The sequence below is a fragment of the Berghia stephanieae genome, chromosome 6 (assembly GCF_034508935.2).
Source record: "Berghia stephanieae isolate SIO BIC M18660-M18661 chromosome 6, UCSD_Bste_1.3, whole genome shotgun sequence".
NCBI classification, from domain to species: Eukaryota; Metazoa; Mollusca; class Gastropoda; order Nudibranchia; family Aeolidiidae; genus Berghia; species Berghia stephanieae.
In genome coordinates this window covers 19,934,273-19,953,313 of record NC_088365.1, presented here as the reverse complement: position 1 = coordinate 19,953,313, position 19,041 = coordinate 19,934,273, and the positions used below count along the sequence as shown (strand labels likewise).

Here is a 19,041-nt window from a genome sequence, read left to right as displayed (position 1 = left end):
TGTCTTTAGCTAATTTCGCCCACAGGGAGTTACAATAGTACAATTTAGATAAAACAAGGGAATTAATTAAAAGTTCTGCTAGATTAAATTACGAATTTTGCTTATTTCATTCATTTCTATGTACATAGATTGTATGGTGTTATTCACGTAGCAGCTTGTTATGGAAGGATGTTTATCAATGATGACGCTAAGGTTTTTTGATTTATTTGAAAATTCTGTTGTGCTATTTCCGAGAGTAATTGGTGAATTATTTGCCTTCCACACATTAAAATCTCAGTTTTACTATCATTTACTATCATTTAATTTTAACTTGTTATGGTACATTCAAGATTTAATCTCATAAAACAGCTCGAAATTCGTTGTATTAAGAATTGTAAATTACTTAGGGGTACTGAATCATAAATTTGCGTATCACCAGCATTAAAATGATAACTCAGATTGAATCTGGATATCACACGAGAAAGAGGGTGCTTATAGAGAAAAAAAAGGACAGGGCCAAGAACGCACTCCAAAGTTTAGTAAAACTTGTTCTGACTGAATACCATTCACCACGACAGTCTGCCATCGATCCTGTAAATATGGTGTAATCCATTTAAGGGCAATTCCTTTTACGCCGAACTATTTTCTAGTCTTCTTAACAAAATGTAATGGTCAATTGTATCAAAGGCAGCTGAAAGATCTTAAAGGCATAATAAATTGATATTGTTAGCATCCGCATTATATAACAAAAGATTTTAAGAAGCGCCGTTTCAGTACCTACTGTGTTGCTGTTTGTAGGCTGACTGAACTGTTGTTCTTAAGATGAGATAATGATTGTGTCAGTACTACCTTCTCCAAAAGTTTGGACAAAAAATAGAAGGATGTGTGGAAAGTGAGAGATATGAAGACGATAAAATAGAAAAACACAAAAAAAAACAACAAAAAAAAAACAACTGAACAAAAAACGCCTGGACAGACAGTCACACCGACACCCATACACAAACGCACACACACACACACACACACTAATTAGTTGAAATGAATGAAAAATAAGTATACTTAAGTTAGACGTTTGGTTGAGCATCCGACCAACAAGCAAGGGGATCAGTTTTTTATTGCCAGCTGTATAAAGTTTTGTAATGGTTTTGCTTTCTGTTTTTTTTTCTTCTCATTTTTTATTACTTGTTTATAAAGCCCCTCTGCCCACCAATCAGCCACTAAATAGCAAGCTTGATATGTTGATCTGGTGGAAAGTAATACGTGAATATTTACAACTTTTGTCATAGATTAGATTGATTTTGAACTCAGTGTCTGCAGCAATTTAGTCTTAAATCACGGGCGCAAAATTTAGTCAAAGATATAAGAACTGCAATCCAAACAGTTGTTAAAAGCAGGAATTTCCACTTTTAACATCCAACGGACGAGGTCAAACTTAGATATCGCTGGGTCACACATAGGCGTTGTGGTATGTCACTACTGCTGTCGGATGTGAAGGTCATTGGTTCGATTCTATATAGAGTATGCGGTTAGACTAAGGGAGTTAATTTTTGATATTTTACACGGTAATTTATTTATTTATTTATTTATCATCATCATCATCATCATCATCATCACCATTATTATTATTATTATTATTATTATTATTATTATTATTATTATTATTATTAATTATGTGACCCTCCGCCCCGAACGGGGGGTGGGGAGGGGGGGGAGAAAGAAAGAAAGTGAGAGAGAGAGAGAGAGAGAGAGAGAGAGAGAGAGAGAGAGAGAGAGAGAGAGAGAGAGAGAGAGAGAGAGAGAGAGAGAGAGCTTGTGCATTGTAGAGGGCGGGAGCTAAATAGAATAAAGATATAAATATGTGTGTGCGTGTGTCTGTGTGTGTGTGTGTGTGTGTGTGTGTTTATGTGTGTGGTTGTATGTGTGAAAGAAACATGAGGGAGACAAAGAGAGAGAGCGAGACAGGTAGATAAACAAACGGGGAAAAGGACCAGGAAAGAGGGGGTGGAGCAAAGAATAGGTAGGAAGGTATTAGAAAGCCCTTCGTTTCAAAAGAAGTCAAAGTCAATCAATGATGGGAAACATATTGACCAATGAGATTGCAATTTAAAAAATGGGACTGGTCAAATCATGTGTTTCATTGTTTCCATTTTGAGTCAGATGACAGCTTGAAGAGGAGCGGGTTGGGCTTAATTTGTAATGACTTACATGAAATCATATAATTGAATCTTCTTGTTTGAACTGCAACGTCGAGTTATTTAGGACCTGCCACTCGTTATCACAACCCCTTGTGGTCAATTGTCAGCTATTAAACTCTCCTCCCCTTTTTCTTTGGGTTCACTCCAGTGACTTCTTATATAGTAGACAATGGTTCACTCACATTGTTTATTGTCTCAAAAGACCCCACCCTCCCTCCCATTCCCAATGAATACACGTTAAAACGCTCTCTCTCTCTCTCTCTCTCCCTCTCTCTCTCTCTTCTCTCTCTCTCTTATTTATTTATTTATTTTTTTTAAAAATATATCTCTCTGCATCCATCTCTCTTGCTCTCTGTTTGTTACTGACTCTCTCTCTCTCTCTCTGTGTGTGTGTTTCTCTCTCTCTCTCTCTGTTTCTCTCTCTCTCTCTCTCTCTCTCTCTCTTCTCTCTCTCTTATTGATTTATTTATTGTTAAAAATATATCTCTCTGCATCCATCTCTCTCGCTCTCTGTTTGTTACTGACTCTCTCTCTCTCTCTCTCTCTCTCTCTCTCTCTTGTGTGTGTGTGTGTGTGTGTGTTTCTCTCTCTCTCTGTTTCTCTCTCTGTATGCCAGCTCTCTCTCTCTCTCTCTCTCTCTCTCTCTCTCTCTCTCTCTCTCATGTAAACAACAACGCGATAGAAAGTTACAGTGCTCCTCTATTATGTCATGTTACGGATGACGTCATTGGCGTTGGCGACTTATGCGTCAACCAATCAAATCGTCACCAACAGTTTCGCATGGTATTGCTCGCCATACGGCGGCATCTTCGTCACGCCACTCGTTGACGCCACCGCATGCTCACGGACACGTCAATATTTATGGGGCGGACTACGGCCATCGGAGATACTGTCCTTTTGTTGGTTAACGATGGGGTTGAAATAGGATACTGTTTCAAGCAAATTTTTAATAGCCTCTAATTTCAAAAATATTTGAGTTATGATCATTCTGACAACTTTGTAAGCTTCCCTATGTCCCAGAGATTCGATTTAGTAAAAAAAAGTGATTTTATGATTTTTTGAGAGATACTGTCCTTTTGTTGGTTAGGGCAGTTGTGGTATGACACTCGTTTTCGGATCGGAAGGTCCTGGGTTTGAGCCTCGAGCTCGGTGCATAGTTGAGTCCTTGGAAAAGGCTCTTTACTCACATTCTCTTACCGTACTCAGGTGTAAAATGAGTACCTGGCCGTTAACAGTGTTGTCTTTGTCCGAAAAATTGTAATATCGCCTAACGGGCAGCATGTCTCGTCCTACATGTTAAATGTTGCTGTTGACCAGGGACCCCTTGTAAAGCGCTTTGAGAATATTTAGTGAATATTGCGCTATATAAAGCTCAATTCTATTTATATTATTTTATATCTCAACTAAGCTTGGTACGACTTATTTTTCAGAATAATTCCTTTCCTTACATGATATGGTCCGATTCCAGCCAGCAGATTGGCAGCACAGTGGATAGAATTGTATCTGATATTCCACACGGCAGTCAGACACTTGGTGGCATAAAACGCAATCTGGGGTGAAAGGATTAACAAAATCAAGATAAATTTTTTCATCTCACATCATATAATTAAACACAGTAATGTAAATGTTGCTGCTCGAAGCTCGAAGAAATAAATAATAATGTGAAATTGAATGTAAGCTTCAATTTAATCACAAAAACATATCAAATGAATGTTTCGGGTTTCCCCTTTATCAACAAAACAGGATGAATGAAACACCACAGATGAATGAGATGATGTGGTAGTGGCGTAGTTAAGATGAATAAACAAAACTATGTCATCTCATTCATCTATGGTGTTTCATTCATCCTGTTTTGTTGATAAAGGGGAAACCCGAAACGTTCATTTGATCTGTTTTTGTAATTAAATTGAAGCTTACATTCAATTTCACATTATTATTTATAACTAAACAGAGGAATTTGGCATAATTTCACAACACAGCATGCCACCCTTGCCTGAAAAAAAAAGATGGTGCAAGGAACCCTCCAAAACAAGAACAAAAAGAAAAAGACAACCAAATTACTGGCTAGGCAACATCAAGGAATGGACATGACTAAACAGTCCAACCCTAGGAAGGCAGAAAACCAGATGGACTTTCTCTTCTTAGATTTTACTGCCAAAAAGTAAAAGCAATATTATGTCATACTCGATTTTATTTGTAAACAGAAAACTGGTGGAAAGACAATGACTGAATCACATTTTTTAAAAAATATGAAAAATGAATAATTGCAAATATTTTTTGTGATTTGATTTAATTGTTTGTAGATTGTAATCAATGAAACAACCTATCTATTAAATTATTCCAAAAAACACTTATTAACTCACTCAACCCTAACACCGAATATATCCGTCGTTTACCAGTGTTACTTTTACCCCATGCCTATATATTACATTTTTCTGAGACAAATTATAGGCTTATCAAAGCTTATGTTTTTAGTTTTTACATGTTAACGATAGTTGAATAAAACTATCTATGCACATGCTCATTTTTAATACATTTTTTCCACTTTTAAAAAGTCGTGAGAATCTCTAGGATTGAGTGAGTTAATGGCAAGAAACTACGAAGATGAACATGATTTACCTCAGGGTCATCCCATGGGAGTTTACGCATCTGCCTCAAGACCTGAATTGTATTAGGAGAAAAATTGATAATGAGCAACTTTAAAACGATAAAAGTTTATCAACCTTAACATAATCCATCCATGAGGGAGAGAACCATTAAAGCCCAAAGATCACAGTCCCAGCATCTCCACCAAGGTTAGTCTCTCTCTCTCTCTCTCTCTCTCTCTCTCTCTCTCTCTCTCTCTTTTCTTCTCTCTCTCTCTCCTCTCTCTCTCTCTCTCCTCTTCTCTCTCTCTTCTTCTCTCTCTCTCTCTCTCTCTCTCTCTCTCTCTCTCTCTCTCCTCTCTCTCTCTCTCTCTCTCTCTCTCTCTCTCTCTCTCTCTCTCTCTCTCTCTCTCTCTCTCTCTCTCTCTCTCTCTCTCTCTCTCTCTCTCTCTCTCTCTCTCTCTCTCTCTCTCTCTCTCTCCTCTCTCTCTCTCTCTCTCTCTCTCTCTCTCTCTCTCTCTCTCTCTCTCTCTCTCTCTCTCTCTCTCTCTCTCTCTCTCTCTTCTCTCTCTCTCTCTCTCTCTCTCTCTCTCTCTCTCTCTCTCTCTTCTCTCTCTCTCTCTCTCTCTCTCTCTTCTCTCTCTCTCTCTCTCTCTCTCTCTCTCTCTCTCTCTCTCTCTCTCTCTCTCTCTCTCTCTCTCTCTCTCTCTCTCTCTCTCTCTCTCTCTCTCTCTCTCTCTCTCTCTCTCTCTCTCTCTCTCTCTCTCTCTCTCTCTACTTAAAAATGAGTTAAACTAGAGTTGCCAAATTTAAAATTTGCCTCACAGTCATTTCAGATTCCTCTGGGAGGAATTTCAAAGCTGAAACAGGATCTTCCTCCTCCGAAATCCAATCAATCTAGGACAGTATCATATGTAAACAAAATAAATTTAACCCTCAAAACTAAAAAAATGTTGTATAAAATGTAAACAACTGATATGAAAAGTAGCGTTGGTAAAGTGATGATAATGATACAGCGGTAGTGGAATGATAACAACGAAGATTTGGTAGTTGTAGCAGTGGGAGTAGTGATGATGATGTTTTGGTGGCAATTGGATTCAATAGTCTGATGTCACGCCGGCCATCTTGGTTCTAAACTAAAAAAATAATTACTTTATATTCTTCATGCTCGCTAGAACTTTTCATATGCCTTGTGATCAGAATATGTAAAAGTCAAAACATGATCAAATTTATGTTTTTTTCTCCTCTGGATACGCTTTTATGCTCGCCGGGGAAATATTTCACACGGGCGTCGGCCATTGTTCCGATAGTTTAGAGCCAGTGTTACTAAGTTACCACGCGTCATTAGGAAGGAAGTGACGTTACGACTGTTGAAGTGTATTGAGGTTGGGGATGGTTGTGATGTAGTGATGCTAGTGTATGGCTATGTGGTCTTGTGATATGACACTCGCTTTCGGATCGGAAGGTCCTGGGTTCGAGCCTTGCTCAGCGCATAGTTGAGTGCTTGGAAAAGACTTCTTTACTCATATTCTCTCACTGTACTCAGGTGTAATATAAGTACCTGGTCGTTAACGGCGTTGTCACTGTCGGAAAAAATTATATTATCGCCTAACATGTCTCGTGTTTCGTTCTTTATGTTATGTGTTGTATAATGTGTTTTGAGCACGTTTGGTGGATATCGCGCTATATAAAAAATCAACTGGAAGGAGGATGGTAGTGACAGTAGTTGTGGTAGTGGTGGTGGTTGTTGTAATGCTGGTTGTGATGATGATGTAGTAGTGGTGGCTTAGCAAATGTGTTTGAGATGTGGTAGTTGTAGTAGTAATGATGATGATGATGATGTGGTGGTATTGATGAGGATGTGCTGGCGGTTGAAATAATGGTAGTTGTGATAATTATGTGAAGGTTGTGACTGAGATAAAGGTGGTAGTGATGGGATGGTGGTAGTTGTAATGCTGATGATCTGGTAGTTGAGGTAATGTGGTAGTGATGCTGTGGTTGTGGTTATGTTAGTGACAGTAGTGATAATAATAAATAAATAAAAAAAATAAAATTCCCTTTATTCATCCCAATGGGAAATTTGTCTTTAGGATCTATTCCAATGGAAGACTGGAATAACTCAGGCGTTAGCCGCAGTGCAGCGCCGCAAAGTGAACTAGGTCTAGGTGACTTGCTCAAGGCCACACAGCGCAGCTGCGGGTGATCGAACTCGTTACCTTTCGGTTACGAAGCAAAGACCTTACCGCTGAGCCACGCTGCCTCCTTGATGATGATAATACCGTGATTGTAATGATAATGATGTGGTGGTGGTTTGTAGTAGTCATGAATGTAATGATGATGATGATGATGGGGTAGTGGTGGTGGTTGTAGTAGTGATACTGTGATGGTAAGAAGGTGGAGGTCGCAGCTGTAGTCACATTGCAGCCAACTCTTCAGGGGGCAAAAAAGAACACACCGACCAACCAAGAACACTCCAAGTCAAGAAGTTTGAAGCACTGTGAAGCACATTTAGAATAGTAAGACTGTGAAAAATGAGCTTTCTAATCATAATTTTGTTTTATTCCAACAATTTTAAAAATTGGTCATTGTTTTTATTGCCCTTCAAGAGACCAGACGCAATTTCCTTCAAGTGAGTTAAAAATATGAATTGTAGAAAAAGACACCTAAAGAAAACAAACCTTTTCTGTGGTGGCCTTAGACAGGTCTTTATACAAAAGCTTTCTGATGTACTGGTGTATCGGGGGCCTCTCTTTAATGACGGCTGCTTGCACTTCTGGTGGGTTACTGTAGTAGAAAGCATTTTCAATCATGGTGTCATACCGAGCATCCAGACGGGTGGCTGTTTTTTTACGCATCATAACTTCCTGTTGAAATTGAAATGTGCAAATGATGATGATGATGATGGTAAAAACAACGATGAAGATCAAATAAAAGCAATAATAGTAATAATGATAAATATAATAACAATAATAATAAATAATAATAATAATAATAATAATAATAATAATAACATAATAATAATAATAATAATAATGATAATAATAACAATAATAATAATAATAATAAAATAATAATAATAATAATAATAATAATAATAATAATAATAATAATAATAATAATAATAATAATAACAATGATAATAATAATAATAATAATAATAATATAATAATAATAATAATAATAATAATAATAATAATAATAATAATAATAATAATAATAATAATAATAATAATGACTACAGAAAATATAACAGTTTGAAGTGGATTTATTGTTATTTCTAATCCAGAGGCATAAGAGCGTCATAAGTGGATATAGTCAACATATAATTGCTTTTTAACACCATCTCTATTCGGAACACCCAAAAACACCTCATTTGAAGTAATGTCTTTCCATAACATTACCTGCCCATAAGTTATATAACTCATCTGATTGTAGTACTGTAGTTATCAAAAAAAAATATTTTAAGTAGCAAGGGGTTATTCTTGGTTTTAAAAGTTTGTGATGTAATGGAAACAGATAAAACAGTTTACCACACTGAATCCAACACATATTTCAAAGCAATGTTAATCTTCACAAAGAGAAAACACAAACCAGGTATATCTTTGTCCTGTAATGTGAATCAGAAGATCTGTACAGGAATCGACCACAAGTCTCTAACAGGGCACAGGCCATCTCTATATTGTGATGACGGAAATCAAACATCAATATCTGGGATGAAATGGCAAAACAAATCAAACAGTTAACATAAAAAAAAATTTATTCATGAAAGAATCGCCGTAGCTCAGATGTCAAATAGAATAAACCTTTGAATACAAAATATTGAAAGCCAGGGGGGCTAAAAAAACTAAAATAAATTTTAAAAATTAAAAACCAATTAAAAAGAAATTACAAAAACCAAAAAAAAAAAAACAATAATAAAAGATGTTTTTTTTTTAATTTAAAAAGAAGCTGCAAGTAAAAATGTTAAAGGCAATAAGTTATCAATAACAAACAATAAAAAATAGAAATAAAAAAAACAAACAAAACAAAACAAACAAACCAAAAAAAAAAAAAGAAAAAGAAAGAAAGAAAAAACGAACTAACAAATTTGGAGCTTTATAGAGATATAAAAAGTGAATAAAAATTCTGGTTGATATTTGATGTGTAGTTGTTTATTTGTTTTTTTTTTTGTTTTTTCTTTAATTCAAAGACTTGCGCTCATTTACTCTCATATTCAGGAATTGTTTTTAACAGTATAGTATTCAACTTCTCTTCTCTCTATCTCTCAAAAGTAAACAAACTGAAATTCACTAATAAAAAAGCCAACTTACTTTGAGACACTGCAAAGCTTCTGTTTTTGGACACACTTTAAATTTGACCAGCTCACCTACAAGGACAAGAGAACACATAAATACAACAAAAAAAAAGAAAAAATGAGGTATTTTTTTTATTCTTTCCACAATGATAAAGCAATAAACAAATTCCTATCAATGATAATGATTAGTGTTTTCAAACCAACTCTAAGAAGAAGAAAAAAATAAAAACAATAATTCGAGGCTAATTCTACAAACTTCCTACAAAGCGAGCATTCATAATAACTTAAAGATGATCAAATAATTACCAATAAATCTTGTAATCTTCAGCTTGGTCTCAATATTTATCTGATCTTTCTTTCGGACCTGTGGAGAAAAACAAATAGTAGCTTTCTTTATGCAAGAGATAATCCAAGCATCAGTAACACACTTTATAGTCACCTGGAACAACTACAGAAGTCTAACTTCTACGTCATGGCACAAGACCGAAGGGCTAGAGCTCAGGTGGTCGCTGGTTCGGATAAGTAAGTAAGTAAGTAAGTATGCAAAAGATCAAGAATATCTATTTACTGTTTGATTTGTCCAATCACCATTAAGGGCAGCACTAAAAATGTTAGCAACTATTTCAAAAATTGGATGAAATTCTAAAATCAGCATTTCTTTAAATTAGAAAATTTCTTAAAATCAAATAATGTTATGAAGAAGAAGAAAAAAAAGACAGAAACAAAAATATTTTTAAAAAACAAACAAAAGAACAAAAGAGAAACAATAATTTCATTAAATTTAACACAAACACTGAGATAAAAGTCTTGAAGAAATAAAGAAAAAAAATATACTTTATATAAAAAAGTAAAAAAAAACAGGATAACGTAGAAGTAACAAATAATAGTTTTAATTAAAGCTTACAAGCCATTTGAAGTCAGATTTGAGTAGCTGGACTAAATCGGTGGCGAGCTCTGGCATGCAGGGTTCCAAAATGGCGACCAGACGGGAATAAAATGGAAGAAGGTCATATCTGAAATATAATGTACAATACAATGATTAAATAAATCAGACATAACATAGAATGAATTCAGAAAATCATATCAGGAGGATGATAACTCAAATGACAACATTATCATGTATGGCTATGAGGTCTAGTGTATGACACTCGCTTTCGGATCGGAAGGTCCTGGGTTTGCCGCATAGTTGAGTCCTTGGAAAAGGCTCTTTACTCATGTTCTCTCACAGCACTCAGATGTAAAATGAGTACCTGGCCATTAACAGCATTGTCACTGTCAAAAAAAAATTGTAATGTCACCTAACAGGCGTCATGTCCCGTCTTACATGTTAAGTGTTGCTGTTGACCATGGACCCCTTGTAAAGCGCTTTGAGCATGTTTATTGGATATTGCGCTATATAAAAGCTCAATTTTTTTAAAAATTAAGGAATCTCTTGAATGTATAATTAGATTTTACCCTTTTAAATGACATTGCACGTTGTGGTCATCAAACCTCTCCGTATTGTAATATAGACAAACAACCATTAAACAAAGAAACTTTGCCAACAGTAATCAAAACAATGTATCAAACAAACATTCATTGTCGACAGGAATCACCCATCTTCTCAAAATGAACCAGGGTCACTCCGGTTGCAGTGCAATTCCTTGTCCACTTTGCCACCTCCCCGCCTTTTACAAACATATTCCTATGAATGAAAACAACCCATTTCTAAAAACAGAATTCTCGACATCAAAAAACAAAAAGACCAACAAAACAAACATGTGTTGTTTTACAATATATAATTAATAATCTTGCTGAAGTGAGCCTGGGTCACTCAGGTTGCAGTGCGATTCCTTGTCCACCCTGCCACCTCGCCACATTCCATTTCTAAAAATAGAATTCTCTACATCAAAAAAAAAAAAAAAATTCAAACATAGTAACAACAAACATACAAAAAAAAAAAAAAAAGGAAAAAATTACCAGACAAATTTAGAGAGATACTAACCGAGTTCTGTGCACGGTAAACAATGTCTTGACTAGCTTTTTACGATTGGTCTTTGTGTTAAAGTTCATACAAAACTCAGTTGCTGCCTGGAGGGAAATGAAAACAAAACATACTTGAGTCAGTGACAAACAATCACATAATGTTTGAATTTAGAATCAAATAACAATAGGAAATGAAATGGAAGCATCAATTTGATCAACGAAGACAGAAAATGTGGAGGTTCCTGTTTTCCCTTTATTAACAAAACATGATGAATGAAAAACTAAATAAAAATGAGAGATGTGAGACCCTGGTGTAAAAATAAAAAATTAAAAGACTGGAAACTTGTACCTGTAATATTATCATCATTATTGCTCAAGGATAAACGCAGATTGAAACCACTTTAAAATAGAAAGAAATCGATATAAATTGTTAGGCAAGTACTTTACTGATCGAACCATTGGGACCCCTTTTCTATTCGGACCAACAAAAACAAAAAAGCCAACAAAACAATAATGAAAATTATAAGCAGGGACCATGAAAAGCCCTCACAGCTTCCAAACTTGTGCGCTATGTGGTCTTGTGGTATGACACTCGCTTTCAGATCAGAAGGTCCTGGATTCGAGCCTCTCGCTCGGCGCATAGTCGAGTCCTTGGAAAAGGCTCTTTACTCACATTCTCTCATCGTATTCAGGTGTAAAATGAGTACCTGGCCGTTGACAGCATTGTCTCTGTCAGAAAAAATTATTGTAATATCGCCTAACAGGCGTCATGTTTCTTTCTACATGTTACATGTTGCTGTTGGTCAGGGACCCCTTGTAAAGCACTTTGAGCACATTTAGTGGATATTGTGCTATATAAAAGCTCATTTTTTAAAAGCTCATTTATACTTGGTAATTAACTAGAGAGATTTGAACCCTGACCCACCTTATCAATGAGATCTCTATTCACACAAGTGGGAAGGGAAGAAATAAAACTCTCAAACTGGACTTTCATCAAGGAGCCGATGTCCTGATCTTCCTCTGAAACATTAACGTTATAGTTAAATTAACTGGATGAAGGACAACTTGAATAAGACATTATAGTAATTGGTTACTCTTTATTACATAGCAAACATGACAGAATTTTTGTTCATAATTCGCAATATATTGAATTTTGAGAGTAAACACCTTTAAAATAGAAAAAAAAAATACATCAAATTACTCTCAAGGGTTAAAAATATGATGATGCAGTATTGTCAAGACCAACATTTTCGACTGTTTTATAGCAATGCTTAGAATACAGGGAAACAGAAGGTACTTTAAAAATGCATAATAGACATTCAACATAAAAATAGTTCCATACTTGTTTTTCTTTTCCCTCTTATTTGTGCGGTTATGTGGTCTAGTGGTATGACACTCGCTTTCGGATCGGAAGGTCCTGGGTTCGAGCCTCGCACTCGACGCATAGTTGAGTCCTTGGAAAAGGCTCTTTACTCACATTCTCTCACCGTACTCAGGTGTAAAATGAGTACCTGGCCGTTAACAGCGTTGTCTTTGTCCGAAAAATTGTAAATCGCTTAACAGGCGTTATGTCCCGTCCAACATGTTAAATGTTGCTGTTGACCAGGGACCCCTTGTAAAGCGCTTTGAGCACATTTAGTGGATAATGCGCTATATAAAGCTAAATTTTATTTAAAGCTCAATTTCTTATTTACGCATCAATACTAATACTGATCAAGACCCAGTTATCTCTCTCATCACTTGTCTTACCTGCCCTTATTCCTAGGCTGCTAATGTGAACAGCTAGGGATAAGGGCGGGTAAGTCGAGTAAGAAAGCTGCAATATTATGACCAGTGAGCGTTACTTGTTGTATTAAAAACTGGGTGTAAGTCCCCAAAAAAGATATGTAGTTTTTTCAGACTACAGGTTAATAATCTCTCAAAATGGTCTCTGACATTAGACGCATACTGACAGAACCTAGTCCACTGTGAATTGAACTTGTTTTTGTTTTTTTGTTTTTAGGCATTTTAAGGCGCTTGCAACACATGTAGGTTATATCGGCGCCAGTAAAAAGGAAGAAAATGGGACAGTAAAAAGGTATAACATTACAATTAAAGCACCCAAGAGAAAGTAAGACAAAGGGGAACTGGGAACAAATAGGGATCAGATGTAGAATCCAATAGCATACCATCAATGTACTTAGTTTGAGATCACCTATAAGTTTCATCCGGACACAGGCACAAAATCCAACAAAGAGGAATACACTCAAATGCTTACATTTCATTATACATTCAAAATAACAAATATAATAATACATAACAGAGAGATGATTTACAAGGGAAAAAATATCATCTCCCAAAACAATAACTATGCATCTGACTGTTTCCCTCACAGTCAGGACTCCGGCCAGAGTCAGGACAAAACCAAGTAATCTCATTCCAAGACAAAGACAGAAAACAAGTTGGATAACAGATATAAGGGGATAGAAGACACAATAGGTAACCCCCTGCCCGCTATGGGAGGTCAGGATCCTCACCCGGAGAATTGAACTTAAGGGTCTGAAAACTAATGAATTCTAGTCAGATTTGAGCCTATGTGATCCTCTTACTTTATCGATTAAGTAACCAAAACATCATTTGTAACATAATCAACAAAATTAATAGCAATCCCTTACCATCAATTTCCGGTAAAACAAATCGCTCCTCTTCCTTGTCATCCTCTCCTCCCCCCTCCTGCCTCTCCGCCTCCCTCATACTCTCTTCAATCTGTTCTGTTTCCAATTCTTTTTCAATATCGTCCACTGCCAAGTTCTCCATTTCTGAAATATTAGGGATTATAAAATATAGCAAAAAAAAAAAAAAGGCATCTCTAAAAATTTGAAGGAATGAAAAAAGCATATGACCACTCCTTAGCTTCCAATATAGATAGTATGCACTTGGCATAGAAGCTCATAACATTGCCATCCGGAAGTATAACGGACCAACACACAAAACTGTGTGTATCCATGAACGTTTATAGTCAGGTTAATACAGTTCAGTGAGAATTACTCATAAACGTGGATGGCAAAACATAATAACAAACACCTGAGTGACGTCAACTTCGAACTATCTATATCTTGCTAGAAGTACTAAACCTAAAATATAGTGCTGACTAAAAAAAAAATAAATGGGCATTTAAAATAATACGGACTATGAATATGATCCTTGTTTCTGGAGCATTTCATGTAAAATAACACTTGCTACTCTTCAAATAAGACCCTAATTTTATTGATGCTATGCATTTGGGTAAAATACACAAAACACCTATCAGCCAAATTAAATATACCAATACGCAAAACTGTGTAACCGTTAACGCTTATAGGCTGATTGATATAATTTAGTGAGAACTAATCACTGACAGGCTGTTTCAAAACAATAAAAAAGAGCAGAGAGACGTCATCTTCGTTCCTTCTATTACAGAGTACTTTCTAACCAGGTCTAACAAAGCCAACCAATTCTGGGCGAACGAAAGAGTCAGGAAAATATGGACTTAACCCTAATCCGGTTCATTTAAGTTGAGCTTTTATATAGCGCAATATCCAAAGCTCAAAGCGCTTTACAAGGGGGTCCCTGGCCAACAGCAACATTTAACATGTAGGACGGGACACGACGCCTGTTAGGCGAGATTACAATTTTTTTCGCACCGAGACAATGCTGTTAACAGCCAGGTACTCATTTTACACACGAGTACGGTGAGAGAATGTGAGTAAAGAGCCTTTTCCAAGGACTCAACTATGCGGTGAGCAAGGCTCGAACCCAGGACCTTCCGATCCGAAACAAATTATGACAATAAATTCTCTGACTATGATGAAATGGAAAGGCTCAATATAAAAACAATCAACACAAGAAATGAGTGAACCCAGGACCTTCTGATCGGAAAGCTAGTGTCATACCACAAGACCACCTAGCCGTACGAAAAACATGTTTTATCAATTGAACTATCGGGACTGTCAAACTAGAATTAACAAAATACCCATTGACATTTTACATCCATCCATAAAGTAGAAAAATAGAAAATAAAAAAATAGGCTGAACTGTATTGGGATTGTATATACGAGTGTTTGAGTAGAGTAAAATAGAGTTGTCCGTTGTATTTTAATGGTCAAAGAATTGAGCCACGACATCAACTCAATAACAACTAGCACAATTCTTCTGAGAAAAGAAGACAAGAAAAAAACAAAAAACTAGGATTGGCAAATAATACTCTCTCTCTCTCTCTCTCTCTCTCTCTCTCTCTCTCTCTCTCTATCTCTTCTTTCTATCTCTCTCTCTCTTTTCACTTCTTTCTACCTCTCTCTCTCTCACTCTCTCTCTCTCTCTCTCACACCCACACCCACATGCATACAGACACACCCATAACTCTTGCGTATTTTTCCCATCCTTTCCATACCTTCTTCCAGCCCCGTATCTGCATTCTTCAAGTCATCCTTCCCTGTAGACTGTTCACTGTCTCTGTACAAAATCTGATTGAAGAACATTGAAAAAAAAAAAGATGATATTATTCCCTTTATTTGATTTTTTTTAAAAATCAAATGATATTAACTCTTTACAGACATGATTCGATTTCTTAGACAACAGGTTAACCTGACCCAATACTACTGATTGGTCACAAAATTGTTCAGAGCAGTTTACAAGATACAATTTTCAACAAGTGCTTTTACTAAATGAATAATAATGGAAGGAAATGATCAATACCCGCTATTAAAGGGTTAAATTGGGGTGATTCCGATTGGCATATTTGTCAATTCACTAAGCAATGTTTCTCCATGGAAAGTGTAAATGTTGCTGCTCGAAGCTCGAAGAAATAAATAATAACGTGAAGTTGAATGTAAGCTTCAATTTAATTACAAAAACAGATCAAATGAACGTTTCGGGTTTCCCCTTTATCAACAAAACAGGATGATTGAAACACCACAGATGAATGAGATAATGTGGTAGTGGCGTAGTTAAGATGAATTCATTCATCTTAACTACGCCGCTACCACATCATCTCATTCATCTGTGGTGTTTCAATCATCCTGTTTTGTTGATAAAGGGGAAACCCGAAACGTTAATTTGATCTGTTTTTGTAATTAAATTGAAGCTTACATTCAACTTCACGTTATTATTTACTCCAGGGAAAGGAAAGACAGCTGATAATGCTTTCCTGTCAGTGACTTACCCCTGGTATGAAAGCTCTCAGGTCAGGTAAATGTTCGTAGAAAGTCCTAGTATCCTCGTCTTCAAACAAGGTTTTATCACCTTCATACTGAAACTAAATCAATATGTAAAATATTATATCAAAATCATGGTTTGAAATAAACGTCAAAAGCCTAAAGCTACAAGCCTGAAGTAATTTTTAATTCAGAAAAGTGAGTGGAGCAGGCACTTATGTTGGTAACATCAAGAGATGAAGTGAGTAGAAAAGTGCCAGAAGACAATAGAGAATAATTTTTAAAATTTTTTTTTATTCTCTATTGTCTTCTGGCACTTTTCTACTCACTTCATCTCTTGTTGTAAGCCTGAAGTAAGAATGATAAACCAAAATTGAATTAAAGTTTATTTAAAAGGATACAAAACCCTTCTTCATCACAGGTAATTGGTGGTAAATTGCACTGGACACTGTTTATATTGGTATATATTGTTGCTATACATAAACCCAGGTGAATACACTTATGTAACTGGATGAATAAAAGCCTCTTTAGTTCAAACGTCGTTCTTATAATATATAATGGTTCTTCTTCTTCTTCTAGGTTCCATGCCTGGTCCAGGCTTCGGATACTGCATGAATTATCTCTCTCCATGGTTTCGCTTATCTAAAAAAAAATAATTAAAAAAAAAAAATTGAGCTTTAATATAGCACAATATCCACTAAACGTGCTCAAAGAGCTTTACAAAGGGTCCCTGACCAACAGCAACACTAAACATGTAGGACGTGACATGATGCCCGATAGGTGATATCACAATTTTTGGGACAGAGACAATACCGTTAACAGCCAAGTACTCATTTTGCACCTGAGTACGGGAAGAGAATGTGAGTAAAGTGCCTTTTCCAAGGACTCAACTATGCGCAGAGCAAGGTTCAAACCCAGGACCTAACGATCCGAAAGCGAGTGTCAAACCACAAGACCAAATGGCCACACCTCTTGTAAATGTATTCCACGGATTGTTAGACAGTCTGCCTTAGAGAAATAGAAGAATGTCTGGTAATTCTGTGAAAGCACAAAAGTCACCTCCATATTTAAAACCGCAATAAACCATCTTTCTCAGTCAATTCATTTTTACCTTTTTTCATTTTGTTTTTCTTTTAGATTTATTTCATATTTTAGTTGAACCAAACAAAAGACTTTCTTCTTTATTTCAATCTTAAATTTGCATTGCACTGACTTATAAAAACAAATTATGACAATAAATGCTCCGACTATGATGAATTGGAAAGGCTCAAAATAAAAACAATCAACACAAGAAATGAGTGATAGTAATTATAAATGACCTATTTATTTGGTTTTAAATTTATCAATATTTCCAATTTCAGGCCCAACTACTTCCTACCTAAACTCATGTCAAGATAATCGTTTTAAAGCGCAAATGGGAAAAAAAGACATTGATGGAGGACAAAAAAATTGAGTAAGCATGTCTCATAAAATGCCAAAGGAAGAACAATACATCTCTCTCTCTCTCTGTGGCATATCACTTGGACGTAGCCTCCCACACAGTCCTTCGGAAGAAGTCTCTGTCTTGTGCCCATCTGCCACATTCCGTCACGCCGTTGTTGAGCCATTCCTGTATATCCTGTTGCCATCTTCTTTGTGGTCTTCCTCTGCCTCTTTTGCTCTCCGCCATGCCCTCCAGTACATCTCTCTCAATACATCAAGAAATGATAATTCTTGAAATACAGCTCACCATACTCAGGTACGTGTAAAATTAGTACCTGGCCGTGAACACCGTTGTCTTTGTCGGAAAAAAATTATAATATCGCCTAAAAGGTGCCATGTCCCGTCCTTCATGTTAAGTGTTGCTGTTGGTCAGGGACCCCTTGTAAAGCGCTATGAGCACGTTAAGTGGATATTGCGCTATATAAAAGCTGATTTTTTAAAAAATTAATTTTATGCTAACACATAACCATAATGGGTTAACTTAATTGACACCTTAATTGTTTGCATTCGATGTTGAGAGAGTAAAATTATGTCATCATCGCTAGTAACAAGCTTCTCTCATGTTCCAAATTCCCTGCATCAACCACAGATATTTTCAGAGTCAATAAATCATTGAATAATAACTAGGAATTCAAAGAGTGATTTGCATTTGAAATTTCTGAACAAAGGCTTGGGCTTCGTGTGTGTTTTCAATACATTAAGTTACGTATATGTATATTTCTTGACATAATAAATACATCATTCAATTGTAAATCTTTTTAAAAAGGAGAAAAAAAAATAGAAAGGAAAAATAAAGAACCCAAAAAACTCAGGTTTGTCAATTACATTGCTCTTACTCGTACCATTGTGCAAATATTTTTCATGTAGCCTGGACATAGAGAGATTTAAAATCTTACGTCAGTAGTACCTACAGTATAATGACAAATCATCCTTTTCTCATTTTGGCCATAATATTTTCACCGCAAGCATCAATAGATTAAGATGACCCCAAAACGTGTCAAAAAAGATCAAACCTTAGACATCTTTAGAAGTTTATCTTAGCCTCAATTTTCAGAATTTTGGACAAGTTGGGATCACCTTAATGAAGTAAAGTTTTCTAGCCAAAATGAAAAAAAAAAAAAAAGAAATTAAAAGTATTTTGTCCATAGACGACAGAACAGGGTGTAAAATTGAATTCATAAATGAAACGTTTTCTTTGAATAAAGGATCAATGTGTACAGGAAAAGGTGAAATATTATCATTAACAGAGACCTCACAAAAAGGGTTGTTGTTAAAGTCAATAGGTGGATGTCTTTTAACCCATTTAATGGTTAAATATTTACTTAATTCGGTATCCAGTATTTTAAGGTGAAACTGGGTGTAAATTTAAA

General features: G+C 35.8%; 1 protein-coding gene across 8 annotated transcripts in view; it reads right to left on the bottom strand.

Moving 5' to 3' along the window:
* Nucleotides 1-19,041, bottom strand: part of LOC144974652 (regulator of nonsense transcripts 2-like) — a 75,572-nt gene that overhangs the window by 23,895 nt on the left and 32,636 nt on the right. For 4 of the 8 annotated variants that reach the window (XM_078917727.1, XM_078917729.1, XM_078917730.1 and 1 more), the window contains 13 exons: nucleotides 16,198-16,290; nucleotides 15,427-15,499; nucleotides 13,673-13,816; nucleotides 11,944-12,038; nucleotides 11,038-11,123; nucleotides 9,958-10,066; nucleotides 9,360-9,417; nucleotides 9,070-9,125; nucleotides 8,351-8,467; nucleotides 7,438-7,623; nucleotides 5,585-5,656; nucleotides 4,794-4,835; nucleotides 3,623-3,724 (listed from right to left, as the gene is read on the bottom strand). In XM_078917727.1, the coding sequence (XP_078773853.1) occupies nucleotides 3,623-3,724; nucleotides 4,794-4,835; nucleotides 5,585-5,656; nucleotides 7,438-7,623; nucleotides 8,351-8,467; nucleotides 9,070-9,125; nucleotides 9,360-9,417; nucleotides 9,958-10,066; nucleotides 11,038-11,123; nucleotides 11,944-12,038; nucleotides 13,673-13,816; nucleotides 15,427-15,499; nucleotides 16,198-16,290 (1,233 nt within the window). The remainder of the gene's footprint in view (nucleotides 1-3,622; nucleotides 3,725-4,793; nucleotides 4,836-5,584; nucleotides 5,657-7,437; nucleotides 7,624-8,350; nucleotides 8,468-9,069; nucleotides 9,126-9,359; nucleotides 9,418-9,957; nucleotides 10,067-11,037; nucleotides 11,124-11,943; nucleotides 12,039-13,672; nucleotides 13,817-15,426; nucleotides 15,500-16,197; nucleotides 16,291-19,041) is intronic. The other 4 variants (XM_078917735.1, XM_078917731.1, XM_078917732.1 and 1 more) reach the window with 1 other exon arrangement.